Raw genomic sequence first — 18,098 nt, forward strand, 5'->3', positions numbered from 1 at the left:
TATATATATATATATATATATATATATATATATATATATATATATATATATATATAGATAGATAGATAGGAATAACCTAGATGAAACAGATGGAAATTCCTAGAAACACAAAAGTTATGGCATCCAAATTACAGAGATGAAGACTTGAAGAAGCTGTGAGACTGCTTAGGAGACTGGGTTAGTAATCAAAAGCCACTAACAGAGAAAAGCCCAAGACTTGGTAGTTTCACTGTCAGATACATGAAGAGCTAATATTAAATCCTTTCTAACCCTTATCAATAACCGAGGGGGAAACGCTCCCTAGCTCATTCTATAGGATAAGCATTTGGTCTGATGCAGGAACCCTACAATAAAAGAAAATCAAGGACAGTATTTCTTTAGGAACATTGACACAAAAATCTTCAACAACAACAAGAACTATCAAACCATATTTAGTAGCACATTAAAAGGATCATACAAGAAGACTAAGTGGGACTTATGGATGGAATGCAAGGATGGTTCAACTAAAAACTGACATAATACACATTTACAGGAAACACATATACACCTGCACAGTCATCTCGGTGTAGAACAGAACTGGCAAAGTTGAACGCTGTTCATGACAAAACTACCAGGAGATGACAACCTCAACACAGTAAAATCCACACGACGATAAAGAACTAACAGCTTTCCCACTAGGTTGAAAAACAAGGGGACCCTTGTCAGTACGAGCCACAGGGTGGACTTAGCAGTGTACATCGTGGCTTGACCACTTCAGTGATGAGCCAGGTTTCAGCCAGAACATTACGCCTCTCTCTCCAGAGCCTTTCCCCTGTGCATTTTTGAAATGCATTGATTGCCAAGGATTTTATGGGTGTGAAAGGGCGATGGGATATGAAGTGCTTGGCATATGAAACCAAATCTTGGTACACTTCAAAAGCAGTGGCACCATGTACCACCTTCACCCCAGCTGTGTTCAAAAGGGTTGTTCCAACATGCCTGCCTGTTTTAATTGAAAATCCTTGGTGGCTCTATTTTTACCAATAAAGAATCAGGATCCAGATGCTGGGGGTGAAAAACCGGCTAGCTCAGAGAGGCAGAAAGAAAGCACCCAGCTGACCTTCCTACTCAGCTCACCTCCCAATGGGCCCAAAAGGCTCAGTAGCTCAGGAAGAAAAGGCAAAACAAACAAACAAACCAAGGCCAAATGCTTGCTAGCTCCAGGCCCCAAAATCCAAGGAGCTCAGGAGCTCAGGAGCTCCAGAGCTAGAGAGCTAAGAGCCAAGCTAAAATCCCAAGCTAAAGAACCACCAAAGACCCCTCCTACTTCTACACGTTGTCTTAAATACCCCTCAACTCAAAGTCCCTCCTCCTCTTTAATCCCTAAGAGATGAGTGAATTTTATTTTCTTTTTGTTTGTTTGTTTTTTTGTTTTGTTTTGGTTTTGGTTTTGGTTTTTCGAGACAAGGTCTCTCTGTGTTAGCCTTGGCTGTCCTGGAGTCACTTTGTAGACCAGGCTGGCCTCGAACCCACAGTGATCCTCCTGCCTCTGCCTCCCGAGTGCTAGGATTACAGGCGTGCGCCACCACGCCCGGCTGTGAATTTTATTTTCTACTAAGTGTCCTATCATGGTGCCGCCACTGGACCAAAGCGCTGAGACCAGCTGGTCACTGACCAAAATGGAAATTCCAAAACAGTGGTATGAAATAAACTGTTTACCTTGATACATTGACTGTCTCAGGTATGTTACAGCACTGTGGAGCCTGCTGGCACATCATAAAATGGAGTTCTCCTAGAACCACATTGTGCCTGTATCCAGCTTACACACCAAGCCTCGTGCCACCAAAAAAGAACAAGAGAACAATTCAAACAGCTGGGGGTGGGGGGTGGGGTGGGGGAGAACGTGCACACATAACTGAGTGAAGGTACCCGTGGAGACCAAATGAGGGCAGCATTGGGTTCCTTGGAGCTTGGGTTACAGGCAGTTTTGAGTCACAGAAGTATATACTCTTAACTGCTCATCTGTCTCCCCAGACCAGCTTTTGTCTTCTTGTAACTGGCTTCTGCCCTTAGCTTAATGTCCTCACTGTTTCTCTATGTTGTAAGGCATATTGGAATTGTCTTCTCTTTTAAAGCAGAATAATATTTCATCATATATATCTAATACACTTTATTTATATAGTCATGCACTGATGAACACTGAGATGGCTTCATCATTGGCTTTTAAGGAATTACTCCTGGACATACCAATAGTGAATGATATGGTTTAAAAATTAAAATAAAATATTTTAAGCAAAAAATGAAACAAACCTTGGCCTGCCACAGAAAGATTTCCAAGATATATTGTTAATAAAAAGAACCTAGAACTGGAGAGTGTGGGGACTCTGTTGGGTTTTTTTTTTTTTTTCTGTGTGTAAATAAAGAAGAGGGAAAATAAATGTGTATGTTGCATGTGTGTAAAGAAGCTATAGAGCACCGGGCATGGTGGTGCACACCTTTAATCCCAGCACTTGGGAGGCAGAGCCAGGTGGATTGTTGTGAGTTCAAGACCAGCCTGGTCTACAAAGCAAGTCCAGGACAGCCAAGGCTACATGGACAAACCCTGTCGAAGAAGAAGGAAGAAGAGGAGGAGGAGAAAGAGGAGGAGGAGGAGCTATAAAGTAATAGATAAGAAGCTAATCAAAAAGTCATCATACTTACAGGAAAGGACATGTTGGGGCAGGTCCTGGGGCTTTGATGTGCTTCTTGGAAATGTGTGATGTACCCATCACCCTGTGCTCTCCTCATTCCCCACTTTGTCACTCAGGACCTGCTACCTGGCCTCAGCCACCTAAGCACACTTTTCATAATTACCCCACCTTCACCTACATTGGTCCCGTGCCAGGCCTGTTATCCACAACTCATTCCTGCCCTCAGTTATTGGTCCAGTGACCTCACCAACCTCCTCCCTGTGGGATACTCCTTCGGCTCCTAGTGTGAACTTGGGGATCCAGCCACCCGCCTCCATGGACCCAGCATCAAGTGTTCAATTCTACGCCAGGCCCAGAGGTATCCTGACAGCTTCCCCCATCATCTTGGGAAGCATCCCTCCCTCTGTGGTTCTCCTACCACCTGGCAGACCACTGAGCTGCCTGGTCACAGAGAGTTTTAGTGTCATCTCCATGCTGTCACTGGCCCATCTTGGGGAAAAAAATTGGACTAAGCTCCAGGGCAGGCTATAGGGTGAAGAGGTGGCAGACATCACACAGGAGAGGGGACCGTTTGAGTGCACCAGTTTTGGCCTGTGGAGTTAGAGGCAGATGCTGAGCCCCATACATGAGACAGAGTTGCACCTGCTGTGTCTAGAGATGGCCGCCATCTCCACGAAGAAGTTTCAGGAACCCGCCTCCTCCGGAATCTTCATCTGCACCAGCTGCCCCACACAGATGGACCAGAGCGGGGTTGTGAAGTTTACATGTTCAGGACTGACAATTGATTGTAGCTTGCCGAGGAGATGAGAGACAAAGCTGTGACTATCACCAAGGCCAGGGCTGTCCAGGCTGCCATCCACATGGATGGACCAAGCCCTTCTTAATACTACACCCCTTCCTAGTCCATGGGCAGCTCTCTGACGGCTTTCCTCTCATCCCTGAGTGGGCTCTGACCTCATGTGCAAGGTCTAGTTCTTATGTCTAGGTCAGAGTCACTGGGGGACATAAAAAGAAGGCCAAAGCCAGAGCCTTTCAGGGGGGTGATCCTGTAAGATTTTGTGTTTGAGAAAGTGGGGTGACCTGACTATCTAGACTGGAGCTGGTTCAACACTCACAGACCTACAGGGGTGTGTGGAAGAATTTCTGAGAGCAAGCACAGGCTCCCTGGAAAAATGTGCAAAACCCCTCTGCTGGCCAGGCCACGGAGGCACTCAGCATTGGTCTAGAGGAGGCTTGTACGGAGAAAGCATCGTAATGCCCACAGAGGGTCTTTCACTATACCGCCATGGGCAGAAGTTCTCACCCCTACAACAGGACTCACAATGAATATCCACTGACGTCCACCAGGGGTCAGGCATGGCTTTGGAGTAGAGGGAAGGGAGTAGGAAGCGGGGATGGCCCCCATTTAGGCTAAGGCAAGAGGACCATAAGTTCAAAGCCTGCCTGCAGTACAGAGAACACGCAAAGCCAGCTTGGGCAACTTAGTAAGACCCTGCCTCAAAATGTAGAGTGGCAAAGAGGCTGGGGATGTGAGCTCAGTGGCGGAGTCCTCAGGCGGTATGCACAAGTGTTTGATCCCAGTTCTTGCCCCGCAAAAAAGGGTGTGCCTATTTTCCCAGTGTCTCATAGAGACAAGATGACCTCAGCAATATGAAGGCAGTAGGATCTCAGGGGGACAATAGCTTCTATCGTCAAAGAAGATGTGGAATTTTTTTTTCTGAACCCCTAGCCCGGACCAGGATCATCCCTGAGCTGATTTCTGTAGCCAGTAGCTGGGGGGAATATGGTGACAACTAAGGACTTGGAAAAACAACTTTTCCTGTGTGTGGTGGCTCACCTCTGTAGTGCCGGCACTAGAGGAATCTGAAACAGGAGGCTTTCTGTGAGTTGTATAATCCCAGCTTGAATTGTGAAGATGAGACAGAAGTCGACTTTTATGGAGGTGTTTTCCGGGAAGAGATCGTTCTGGAGAAAGTTATGGTTGTTCCTGAGGGGAGAACTAGGAAGGCTACAAGACGATGGAGAATGGGTGCTGGGCTGTGAAGTGGGGGACACCGGCTGCCTCACACGTTGTGCTCACTGAACTTAGGCGGACAGTGAGAGGCAGGGTCCTCTAGCCTGGAACCCAGGGAATCAGTGGGCACTGGCTCAGGTTACCCCAACTGTTTCTTGCCATTGCAGGCAGGCATGCCCCGAACGCTGAGTGCCTCCGACATGGTCACCCCAGGCAACCTCAGCCCGCCTCCCACAGAATCCACAGAAGGCGAGCAGGCTGGCCAGTCCCTCCTGGACGGAGCTCCATCCTCAGCCTCTTTGGACACCCTGATTCAGCACCTCGTACCCACAGCCGATTACTATCCCGAGGTAGGTGAGCCAGATGGCAGGGGGAGGGGCAGGAGAGAACACGCTGCAGATGACAGGCCTGGGGAGTTGGGGCAGGCTGGCGACACACCCTCTGTGCTCTGATGAAAATGTGTGGTATCATCACCAGAAAGCCTACGTCTTCACCTTCCTGCTGAGCTCTCGTCTCTTCATCGAGCCGCGGGAGCTCCTGGCTCGAGTGTGCCACCTGTGCATAGAGCAGCAACAGCTAGACAAGCCGGTGTTGGACAAGGTAAAGAGCTGAGCAGACCAGGGGCAGGGGGGTGGGGGCGGGGCCTCTGAGAGCATCCCTTGGGCACGGCCTCACAGTGTCAGCTTCTGGGGGAGGAACTGGTTGCTCTGTCCTACTAAACTTCTGACTTATCTGAGGCTCAGAACCTGCACGGATAGGCCCCCTGACCCCTGTGCCGTTTTTCCAGAGTCCCATGAGATCATATTAAACCAGACCTGAGTCCCTAGAGCCTAATCTGTAGGGCTCTTAGCACCCGCAGCCTGGGATAGCCCCATGCACCTGCTGGGTTCCTTCCGGTTGCCCTCCATCTCTGTATGAGATGGATGACCTCTCCATACCATGGCTCCTCAGACCCTTTCCCCTCCCCCTGTCTCACTGTGACTTATGATTTTTTTTAAGATTTATTCATTTGTTATATGTACAGTGTTCTGCCTGCATGTATACCTGCAGGCCAGAAGAGGGCACCAGATCCCGTTATAGATGGTTGTGAGCCACCATATGGTTGCTGGGACTTGAACTCAGGACCTTTGAAAGAATAGCCCGGGCTCTTAATCTCTGAGCCATCTCGCCAGCCCAACTTATGATTTTTTTTTTTTTTTTACACCTGTGTCAGTCAGGCGTTTGGGTACTGTGGCAGAAATCTAACTTCAACTGGCCCAAGCAAAGGGACATGGCTGACCCATGTACCTGCCTAAGCATTAGGCACTTCTCTTTGAGGGGCCCAAATCACAGCACTAAGACATAGATTTTCTCTTTCTGAGGTTCCTCCCTGGTTTCATCTGGGACCACAGGCCTCACCTTGTGCCATCAGGTTCTCCTGCACTGTGCTAGGTGGCCTCCTTTGTCAGGGTAACCTTCTAACCTTTCAGTCACCTGGAAAGGTCAGTAAAGGTAAAAGGTTGAGATTTCATTGGCCTAGCTTAGGTCACACATTCATCTGTGTGCCAGTCGTTCCACATAATGAATTAGAATGCTAGGATCTGATTGGCCAGCTTTCACATGATGCCATCCCTGAGCCGAATCAGCTGAACCTGGGTCTGGGAAAAGAGAGGGAGCCCCATGGGAAAACTAAGATACCCTGACCTGAGGAAACAGAGGCCATGGATGCTATGGGCAGCAGAAATGAGACAGACCTGGCTTCAAAATGCGTATCTGCCTCATTCCCATCCCCTGTGTAAGCAGAGCCAAGGGGACACCTCCCCTGCCATCCTCTAGTTTGTTGTCCTCGCCCTGCTGCAGGACACAGATAGCCCGAGGCTTACCTCAACCCCTGCAAGGGCCCTGAGGCCTCACTACACCCCATCAAGCGGCCCCTGCTCCTGCTTTGTCTTGTAGACCCGAGTCCGGAAGTTTGGTGCCAAATTGCTCCAGTTGTTGGCTGAGTGGACTGAGACCTTCCCACGGGACTTCGAAGAGGAGTCCACCATCGGACACCTGACGGACGTGGTGGGCCGCATCTCCCCGTGTGACGAGGTGAGCCACACAGAGTGGAAGTCGCTTCCCCTTCCTGTACCTTCCCACCCAGGACCTAAGTCTCTTTCCAGCCTCCTCTGGGCCCTTCTCTCCCCACACTGCATGGTACAACCTCAACGGGCCCTCTGGAGCCCAAGGAAAAGCACAGACCTGCAGAGCTGTGAAGGAATCCACGGGCCGAAACAGGCCCCGTGTCTCTACCTCTCCCTTCTGACCTGGCAAAAATAGTAGGTAGTGAATAGAATACACCCGTGGCCTTCAGATGCGCTGGTGGCCCGGCAGCGGCTCTGTGACCCACCTGCAAAGGCCCATAGCCCGGGACCTGCATAGGCCTCCCTCTCACTGCCTTACTTGCTCCCCGTACAGAGCCAGGCTGGCAGGCAGTGCTAATGGTTAAGGACCTGTAATTAGGGCCAGGAGAAGAGCTCCACAGATAGCCACAAGAGCAAGTGAGAGAACAGGTTCCCCACCTGCCTGCCACTGCTCGGCCAGCTCCCAGGCTACCCCCTCGGTTCATGAGAAGTGGAGTCAGCTCCGGAAGTGACATTTGCCCACAGGCTAACACACTCATGGATCTATCCTGGGCTAATGGCTAAAACTCTTGGGATATGAGGATGTTTCAATAAACCCAGCTAGGCTAATGGCACCTCCCTTTAGAAATCGCTTGCATCTCTGGGGCGGATATGGCTCAGTGGTTAAGAGCAAAAGGACCAGTGTTCACTTTCAAGCAGCCGGGAAGCTCACGCCTTACCTGTAACCCAAGCTCCAAGGGATTGAGGCCCTGTTCTGGCCTTTGAGGGCACCTGCGCTGAAGTGCACACACATGCACACAAACACATATGCATCTAACTTGGTTCTTAATTTTACAAATCTTTTTCAAAAGAAAGAAATAGGGTCTTCAAAGGAGAGATGATGGCTCTCCCCTTGTGAGCAGAAGGTGCCCTGGGGAACCTCTTGTGTCTGACCCCCAGCTCAGGGCACAGGGCTGTCAGTCCGAGCTCCGTGTTTACCAAATCCCATGCTGCGTGCCCTGAGCCAGGCTGGGCTCTGGTGACAGAGATGGCACTTCTTGTCTTGTGCAGTATTGTGTTAGCTGGGGTCCTATAAAAGAAGACACACTGAGGAAGGTAGCAGTGCCAGGGACTGAGGCAGGAGAACTAGGCTAGTGGGGAAGGCCTCTCTGAGCCCAGCTTGAGGAGCAAGATGGTTCCCACTGGAGCCAATAAGAGTCCAGTCCCTCGGGACAGGGCCTGTCCATGCCTTCTTTTCCTCCTTTGCCTTCCTTGCCTGGCTTGCCTGCCCTACTCCGCCCTGTGGCCCAGGGAGCTGGTGCACATTAGCCAGAGACTGTCTCCTGAGGCATTTTCTCATCTCCCACCTGGAACTCTGCATCCTTCTCCCCAACTGGCCTTCACTTTGGTCCCAACATGTCCAATGTAGGATCCTTTTTCAGGATGGGACAGGTCACAGGATATTTGCTGGTACCTGGCCTTGTACATACACACACACACTTGCACACCATACACACATGCAAGCTACACACATGCACACCACACACACACACACCACACCACACACATACACGCACACACACACTTGCACACCGTACACACATGCACACCACACACACACACCACACACACACACCACACACACACACCACACACACACACACACACACTTTGGAGCCCAGGATCCAGCAGGCTAGGGTTGCGTTTGGGATGTGGGTATTCAGGCCTGAATGCCCTCTCTCCTTCCCCCCCACCCCCCAGACCTACGGGAACAGGATGCATCAGCTCCTGCAGACTCTGCATCAGAAGCTGGCATCACTTGGCCAGGGGCCAGAAGGCCTGGTAGGGGCCGACAAGCCCATCTCATACAGGACCAAGCCACCAGCCTCCATCCACAGGGAGCTCCTGGGTGTCTGCAGTGACCCCTACACGCTGGCCCAGCAATTGACCCATGTGGAGCTGGTGAGTGGGCCCCAGGGAAGGGAGCGAGCAATTAGAAATAGCAAATACCACTCGCAGCCTGTCTTTCCTGATCTCAGCATAGCCCAGGGGTCCAAGGCCCAGGGGCCCTCTGCAGAAGACCCTTGAGCAATCCCTCAGCATTTCTGGGCCTGGGACAGGCGGTCTGGAGATGCCAATATAAAGGTCCAGACTAAGAAAAAAAAAAAAAAAAAAAAAGGTCCAGACTAAGAACAGTTCAAACTCTCATTCTGATACCATGCACTGTGTGCGTTTCTCGGGCTTAAGGAACTTGCCGTTTGAGCCTTATCCACATTGGGTGGTGGTGGGGAAGGCTGCCCTCCCAGAGTTCCAGGGCAGCAGCTAAGCCCTCCTTCATGCTGGTAAAAGGGATGAGCTGACCTCGCCCCAAACACATGGGGCCCCCAGAGAGGGCATGAAGGGAAGTGGCCATGTTCATGCCACACTTGCACTCCTGATTGTGCCCTTGCAGCCTTACCACATGTGCTCCTCCTCCAACACACACACCTCCCCTCTTTTCTGACTCTTCTCCCCTCCCCGTGCAGGAGCGACTGAGACACATTGGGCCCGAGGAGTTTGTCCAGGCTTTTGTGAACAAGGACCCCCTGGCAGGCACAAAGGTAAAGGGTTCTTGGAAGGGCTGAGACTACAGTGGCCTCCTCTAAGTGGTAGCCACGAGGGGAGAGATCTCACGGGCATCAGCCGAGGAAACCCCTGGCCACCCCACCCAGGTCTTTCCAGCTCAGATGGCAGCAGTGCTGAGTCCCAGGAGCCCCAGGGGACTGACTGGACGTACCCCATCAGATTACCCACCCAGTTAGAGTTTAAGGGTGGTCGGGAAGTCTGCTGTCACCTTGAGGAAGGCTTCAACCAATACTGGGGAGAGAGAGAGGATTTGGGTGCACCTTGCATGGCCTGGGACCTGCGGGCTCTTCTTGAGCGTTTTTTTGATGGGCGCCTATGCCCTCTAGCGGTCACTGCGGGAAGTGCCGGCTGGTGCCCGGTGCTTGAAAAGATTAGGCAGTTTGAGCCACACAGTAGGCTTTAGAAGGGCTAGTTCTTACCTCCGAAGGGCCCAGACACCGGAGCAGGATGTCTAACCAACAGGCTAGCTCCAGCCATCACTGGAAGCTTCCTCTATTTACAACCTAACAAAAGTAGTGCAAATTAAATGCTGTAGTGCTTGTTTTTGTTTTGCCTCGGAGACAAGCAAGAATCATAAGCTAGACAGAAAATGAGGCTCTCTGCGTTATTGGTAGAGATCACATGACTTTAAGAGGCAGATGAGCAATGGCATCCACTATGAAGATGTATGTCCTCAGGTTGGGGGTTGGAGCTCAGGGTCATCAGGAACCCCTAGGTTCCATCCTAGTGTCAACTCTTGGGGAGAGGGGAATCAAATCTCATAGTTGAAAATTTGAAATATTTGACATTCTTATGAGATATTTGTCCATATTCCTGTTAGACACTGCCAGTGCTCATTTTTAAACACTCAGTGTAACATGGGATCTAAAAACATATGATTGAGTTTTCCATATACTGTGACATCCACCGGACTGTCACGCAACTTGTATATGTGATTTTGTAGCACCACAAGTCATTTAAAAAACACTGAGTGAAGCAAATCTCCCCACTGTTGGGAAGAAAATCTGCGGAAACCCAGATGCTGTCAGGCTCCCAGAGGTAGACAAGGGTTTTGTAAATTCCCAATTTTCTCTTGAAAGCTTCAACTTAACCATTGACAGCAAATGCTGTGGACTGTTTTCTTGGAAGTGACAGGCTTTCTACTCACTATCGGGCAAAGTCAGCCAAATGCTAAGGTCTAAATAATGAGAGTTCCTTTGTGATTTTTCAAGTCAAAGTTATATTCAGTGAAAACCAGTAGTTGGAGCCAGGTGTGGTGGTGCACGCCTTTAATACCGGCCCTCGGGAGGCAGAAGCAGGCCAGTTCAAGGCCAGCCGGTCAACAAAATGAGTCCAGGACAGCCAAGGTTACACAGAGAAACTCTGTCTTGAAAAACCAAAAAACAAACAAAACAAAACAAAAAAACAAAACAGGAGTCGGTTCGGGTGCTCACCTTTAAGAGAACAGTAGTTTGTTTGTTTGTTTGTTTTTTAATATTTATTTATTTATTTATTTATTTATTTATTTATTATGTATTCAGTGCTCTGCCTGCATTTACACCTGCAGGCCAGAAGAGGGTGTCTGATCACATAGATGGTTGTGAGCCACCATGCGGTTGCTGGGAATTGAACTCATGACCACTGGATTACCAGTCAGTGCTCTTAACCTCTTAGCCATCTCTCCAGCCCTGGTTGGTTGGTTTTATATGTCAATTTTTTTTAACTGAGAATACTGAATAGGACTTTTTTTAGGTATTAGGGATTGAACCTGGATCCTCCTGCATGCTGGGCCGGTGTTCTACTGCTGAGCCACCACGTGGTGCTGGGAGCCTCTAGCAAGTGCTCTTAACTGCTGAGCCATCCCCTCAGCCTTGGAAACAGTTTTCGGTTTAGTTCTGTGGCAGCCGTAAATAGAAACCCCAGCAGTATAAGAGGAACATGAATTTTAGACCAGCCTTCTGTTGTCACTTTAAGTCTCCGAAATGCTAAGATTGTTACTTAACGCGGGACACCCCTGCCTGGTTTTGCTTAAGGCACCAGCTTGCTCCTCGCCACCACGTCAAACAGTTTTGAGAAATGACATCCTTCTTTTCCTAGTTTTAAAAGAAATGCTTTTAGCAGTGCGTTTGCTTTTAGATTATTTCTTCAGGTGTCGGAAAGGCGCCTTGCTTCTTAGTTTGTCGAGAGGCCCCATATGCATGGTTCGTGAGTTTTGTTGAACCCTGTCTTAGATTAAAGGCATTAGAGATAGTCTCAGAAAGACTCCAGCACTCCCTCTCAGAACACTTTGATCAAGAGTGAGCCCAGATGAGAATTCTCCACTCCTCTCCACGTAGCGTATGGTTTCTGTGCTGTCTGCCGATGAGTCTGACTCTGCCTGCCTCAATGCCGTCTTATGAATCTGTCCCCAGCAGAGGACTTTGCTCTCCTTTATTAAACAGAATGTTTAATTCTCTGAGCAAGGAATGAGGGGCACTGTACAGAAACACTTTAACCGAGTTTCACAAAGAATGAAACTGCCGATTCCAACCGACCCAAATAACAAACAGTACTGTGCACAGACTGACATCTCCAATGTATTTGTGGCAAATATTTATTGTACAAGGCCTCTTTCTTCCTGTTCGCAATTTTCAACAAATGATTGTCCTAGCACAGCATTCAGACAAACGCACATGCATTGCTCTGGGCCAGGGGCACGGAAGAGTATATAATTTAAGTCAAAGCTATGCATCAGCTTAGGCTGTAAAAGCTGATTATGTGGGAAATCTAAGACAAGGATGGCTATTGCCTTGTTCTCTTAGAGGCAGGTTAAATAGCCAGGCTGAGTACACAGCAGAATATCAGTCTCAAGTGAGTGCAAGGTGTGTTGTTACGGTGGCTGTAAGGTCTAGCAGAAGTTCCCGTCCCTCGGATGTAAGAGGGATGTTCAGAATAACGCACTGCCACAGAACTCACGTGTTGCTTCCCCTCTAAACTGTCGGGTGAGCCGGGCGTGGTGGCGCACACCTTTAATCCCAGCACTCGGGAGGCAGAGGCAGGCGGATCGTTGTGAGTGAAAGGCCAAACTGGTCTACAAAGCGAGTCCAGGACAGCCAAGGCTACACAGAGAAACCCTGTCTCAGGAAAAAAAAGAAAAAAAGAAAAAACAAAAACCTATCGAGTGATTGTTTTTATTTGTTTTTGTTTTTTTTTTAATCAATGTCGAACCCACCTTACATTTCTGAGGTAAGCAGAATTGGGAGAAGAGAAGCCCTTGTCTCTTCCACACGTCCCTGGGTCCTGTGTGCTGTTTTACGTAGAGACTCTACCTTCGTTACTCATGAGTGAGATTGATCTAGTACTTTTCTTCCTGACCCTGTGTTTGGTTAGATTTTCTCTCACTCTTTTCTCTATTATGTGTAAAAGACTAGAATTTCTTATTACTGGAGCATTGATCAGCATTTGCCAGGGAAACATCTGAGACAGACATGTTCTTAGTAAAATAACTTTCATTGACCCATTCAGAACTTTCTTGTTAGATTGTTTCTTTGTTTACTCTTGCTGTTATTCAGTAACTATAGGACTACTTAGGTTTTCAGTTTCTCCTTTCCCCACCACAAAGTGGTGCTGAGGATGGAACCCAGAGTCTTCTGTTTTCTAGGCAGGCACTCCATCATTGAGGTACACTCCTAACCTTCCTTTTGCTTTATTTATTTTGTGACAGGATCACTAACTAGCTCAGCTAGGGCTTGAACTTAGGATCCCCCTGCCTCAGCCTCCTGCTTTTTTCTTTCCTCTTAAGTTGTTTTGTTTGTTGGTTGGTTGGTTGGTTGGTTGGCTTTTCAAGACAGGGTTTCTCTGTGTAGCCTTAGCTGTCCTGAACTTGCTTTGTAGACCAGGCTGGCCAGCGATCCGCCTGCCTCTGCCTCCCGAGTGCTGGGATTTAAGGAGTGCGCCACCACGGCTGGCTCCTCTTAACTTGTTTTGTAACTTCTTATATTGTTTCAAGAATTTAACCTTTTCCCTTAAATTTTCACATTTACAGATATAAAGTTACTCACTGGTAACTATTCTCTTAAGTTTCCTCACATCCACATTGGTGTCTCTTTACGATAATCTGTAGTTTATTTATCTTTTTTTTCTTTATCAATATAGCAATCACACAGCTGGGATTACAAGTGGATGCGAGCAAGCCTGGTGTAATTCTTGTCTACTTTACCAAACATAAAGACATGTTGCTCACACAGACAGGATTAGATTTGTGACAGTTTCCTAACTAACAACTTCTCTTTTTTTTTTGTGTGTTTTTTTTTTTTTTGTGTGTTTTTCTTTTTCAGCCAGGGTTTCCTCTGTGTAGCCCTGGCTGTCCTGGAACACACTCTATAGACCAGGCTGATCTTGAGCTCTCGGAGATCGCCTGCCTCTGCCTGCCGAGTGCTAGGATTAAAAGCGTGTGACACCACCGCCCGGCCAAATTGAACCTCTTTTTTTTTTTTTTTTTTAAATAGCATATAGTCAGGAACTTTTTTAAAAAAATGATGTCTCACTGGGCGTGCTGGCGCACGCCTTTAATCCCAGCACTTGGGAAGCAGAGGCAGGCAGGCAGATCACTGTGAGTTCGAGGCCATCCTGGTCTACAAAGGGAGTCCAGAACAGCCAAGACTACACAGAGAACCCTGTCCTCAAAAAAAAAAAAAAAAAAAAAAAAAAAAAATATATATATATATATATATATATATATATATCTTTATTTTTTATGTGCATTGGAGTTTTGCCTGCATGTATATCTCTGTATGAGGGTATTGTATCCCCTGGAATTTTTTTTTTTTTTTACTTTTATTGAATGTCTATGATTTACACATCATGCACCAAAATCCCTCTCCTCCCCCCAGTAAAATAAAACAAACAAACAAACAATCTTGTCACAGAAGCTGTAGTGAATCATGCAGTATAGCCTTTTGTCCACATATGTTTATTTGCAAATGTTCATTGCTACGAGTCATTGGTCTGGTTGGAGGCCTACGCTATCATTAACAGATCCTCACTGGGACTGCTGTCAGATAGCCCATTGTTGCCCTGTGTCAAAGTGATTCTTAATCTGTGAATCTGCAGGTCCAGCCCCTTCATGTGTTCCAGCAGGTCATACATGGGGTAGATGTTGGGGTGAGGTCCACTCAGAGCCCTGGATCAGGTCTTGTTCCCGTGCCATCATGGCAGAGCCTGCTCTGCTGCTCCCATGCCCTCAGGGCAGGACCAGCTCTCCCTCTCCCATCCCCTGGAATTTGAGTTACAGACAGTTGTGAGCTGTCATGTGGGTGCTGGGAACTGAGCCAGGGTCCTCTGGAAGAGCAGTCAGTGCTCTTAACTGTTGAGCCATCTCTCCTACCCCCAAATTGAACCTCTTATCTTTGTGTGGTTACCCTTAATTGCTTCCATGGTACTTTTCCCGAAGATTTGTTTTGTTTTGTTGCCTTAAAATCTTTCCAAATGGGGATGGAGAGATGGCTCAGAGGTTAAGAGCACTGGTTGCTCTTCCAAAGATCCTGAGTTCAATTCCCAGTGACCACATGGTGGCTCACAACCATCTATGATGAGGTCTGGTGCCCTCTTCTGGCCTGCAGGCATACATGCAGGCCAAACTCTATATATAATTAATAAATAAATCTTTTTTAAAAGATCTTTTTAAAAAAACAAGCAAACAAACAAACAAAAACAACAACAAAAAAACAAAAAACCTATCCAAACATTACAGATCCTTTACTTTCAATGGGGTTCTACTCTGAGAAGCCCAGCATGAAGTTGAAAGTTCTTAGTTAAACCATCAAAGTTAGGATCCTCCAAATAGCTCTGCGACATTTGTCAAATGTGCAATTTTCTATTTCTTTTTTTACTTATATCCTTGACTTAGAAAATGTCAAGAAATGGGGTTTTTATAATCCCAGCACTCGGGAGGCAGAGGCAGGTGGATCGCTGTGAGTTCGAGGCCAGCCTGGCCTACAAAGCGGGTCCAGGATAGCCAAGGCTACATAGAGAAACCCTGTCTCGAAAAACCAAAAAAAAAAAAAAAAAAAAAAAAGAAATGGGGTTTTATTGTAATTGCTTATCTACAAGGGTTTGTCCCTACTGACTCCTGTGGTATTTGTCAGTCTCTTCCTTGAATTCCTTTTTTTTGTTGTTGTTGTTTTTTTTGTTTGCTCTCCTTTCTTTACATCTTTTCTCATTTACCTCCTATTCATTGAAAATTATCCTGGTATTTTAGCATACACATTTCTCTACCTTACGTCTTTAATCTCAGCACTCAGGAGGCAGAGGCAGGCAGATCACTGTGATTTCCAGGCCATCCTGGTCTACAAAGTGAGTCCAGGACAGAGAAACCCTGTCTTGAAAAAACAAACAAACATACAAACATATTTCTCTACCTTAAGTTTAATCATTTAAACGATGGCATATGTATGTACAATACATAGAATGTTCAGCATAGATTGAATTTTTTCTTCAAACATTTTATGACTCAGGAAAAGATTCAAATGGAAATCTGTTGTTATACACACATACACACACACACACACACACACACACACACACACACACACACACAGTCGGTTCTGTTATTCCCGGTAATTATGTTCTAGAACACCAACACAGACATCAAATTAGCAAATTCTAAGCCATGGCTCCTGGGGGAAGTGCAGCATCAGGCTCCTGCAAACTTCTCTTCTTAATTCTTTCTACAAGCAATCAACACCTAGCCGTGCTATGTGCTTATGTGCAAAGACACACCTCTAACGTGCACCGCTGGTTAACACTGAACTCAGGGCAAGTGGCCAGGCCAACTCATGCGTGGGTCTGAGATGGAGCTCGGGGGTAGAATGCCTCCGCAGGGAGGTTTCATCCCCAGGGCCACAGAAAGGAAACACTTACCTGTATGTGCATCTAATCTATCTTCCTACTTGTCTACCTTTCCATCTGTTTGTCTGTCTGTCTATCCATCTGTCTCTCTCTGTTTGTCTATCTATGTCTGTACAAGTCATAGATAAATGAGAGTTATCTAGCACGTATTTTCTCTGTGGGACACACCATAGCCTTTGAGTGCTTAAGAATAAGATATATCATTTCAGTATTATTTTTGGAATCCTTTCAAAACACCAGAAATAGTCTCCAAAGAAAGCACAAAAAGAAAAGAAACGAGAACGCTAAACAGAGGCGGGGAAAGGGTCCCTGCTCACAGTTCAAGCAGAAGAAGCAAGACACAATAGCTTCATTTAGTCTAATTTTAGCTGGAAATGCTTATGTAAGTGGCCCAAACATTTTGTCTTTCTGTGCCTGCACACCATTGAACGGGAAAGCCATACAAACTATCGGAATAGCAAAATCATCGTCAGCAGCAGCGGGCAAGCTTGCAAATACGGGATCTGTGGATGATCGATATTGATTCTGTGTGTACATACCCATCATTTTGAGTTACGGCCTCACTAATTCATGCGTGTTGTGCACCATCTGGTGCTGTGGCATTTCCACCCACCACCACCTCTGTGAGGGTGCAGTCTACTGCCGGTGCTCTATACCCAGCCCTCCCCTTTTGTCTTCCTCCCCCACTGTGATGGGCACGAGGGTTGGGGGTGGGGGGTGGGGGTGGGGGAGAGGTAAGCCCAGGGCCTCCAGCCTAAGGCAGAAGACCAGGAGGTTCCATGTCAGATCCTTGTGTTTCTGCTTGACTCTGAGATCGTCACTTTGTTCTGGTTCTCTATAATGGCTGCGGCCTGATTCTGTGCTCTAAGAAGTGATTGACAAGGAGACACAACCTGCACGTCTTTCCTAGCCCCACTTCGGTGACAAGACTAACAACGTAGAGGCCTACGTGAAATGGTTCAACAGGCTGTGCTACCTGGTAGCGACTGAAATCTGCATGGTGAGTAAAGCCAACTTGGCCGTGTCTGCTAGCCAGAGGCTGCAGGGGGCGGGTGGGGTGGCGCTGGGGGCTGGGAAGGTGTACTGAATCCCAACCCTCCCGAGCCTGGGGCTTGGCTGGACCACAGGCGTGACCAGGTTCACCTCTTAACTCCAGCGACTGTCTCCTGGAAGCACACCTCAGGTGGACCCACCAGCCAAGTTGGAAGTCAGATTGCCGAGGACTGATGGCTGGCCACTGTGCGCCTCAGTCTGAGTCTGTCTGCTGCACGCAGCTGGGCTGTGTGTGTGCTTGAGACTTGGAGGTAAAGATGGTCAAACCTTTAGGAACTGGAAAATCGCACGTTAAAAGTCCAGGCCAGGCGGGCGTGGTGGCGCATGCCTTTAATCCCAGCACTCGGGAGGCAGAGGCAGGTGGATCTCGGTGAGTTCGAGGCCAGCCTGGTCTACAAAGCGAGTCTAGGACAGCCAAGGCTACACAGAGAAACCCTCTCTTGAAAAACCAAAATTAAAATAAAAGTCCAGGCCAATGATGAGATTGGAAGTAAATCTATTCCTAAATCCTTTATTTATTACTAAGCCCCTACTACTTTTTTTTTTAAAGATTTATTTATTATGTATATAGTGTTGTGTCCACATGTATAACTACACACCAGAAGGGGACACCAGATTTTATTATAGATGGTTGTGAGCCACCATGTGGTTGCTGGGAATGGAACTCAGGATTTTTTGGAAGAGCATCCAGTGCTCTTAACCTCTGAGCCATCTCTCCATCCCCTGCCCCTACTACTTTTTAAACATAGTGTCTTAAGTGTAACCTAAAGCTATGCTGTTGTTTGT

The 18,098-nt window shown here is 47.6% G+C and overlaps 1 protein-coding gene across 1 annotated transcript in view; it reads left to right on the top strand.

Moving 5' to 3' along the window:
• The window catches only part of Rasgef1c (RasGEF domain family member 1C), a 73,126-nt gene that overhangs the window by 43,932 nt on the left and 11,096 nt on the right, over window positions 1-18,098 (top strand). Inside the window, exons 2-7 of the mRNA XM_051167961.1 lie at window positions 4,851-5,033; window positions 5,161-5,283; window positions 6,619-6,756; window positions 8,529-8,729; window positions 9,293-9,367; window positions 17,170-17,259. Of these exons, the coding sequence (XP_051023918.1) occupies window positions 4,857-5,033; window positions 5,161-5,283; window positions 6,619-6,756; window positions 8,529-8,729; window positions 9,293-9,367; window positions 17,170-17,259 (804 nt within the window). The 5' untranslated portion in view covers window positions 4,851-4,856. The remainder of the gene's footprint in view (window positions 1-4,850; window positions 5,034-5,160; window positions 5,284-6,618; window positions 6,757-8,528; window positions 8,730-9,292; window positions 9,368-17,169; window positions 17,260-18,098) is intronic.

The sequence above is a fragment of the Acomys russatus genome, chromosome 25 (assembly GCF_903995435.1).
Source record: "Acomys russatus chromosome 25, mAcoRus1.1, whole genome shotgun sequence".
NCBI classification, from domain to species: domain Eukaryota; kingdom Metazoa; phylum Chordata; class Mammalia; order Rodentia; family Muridae; genus Acomys; species Acomys russatus.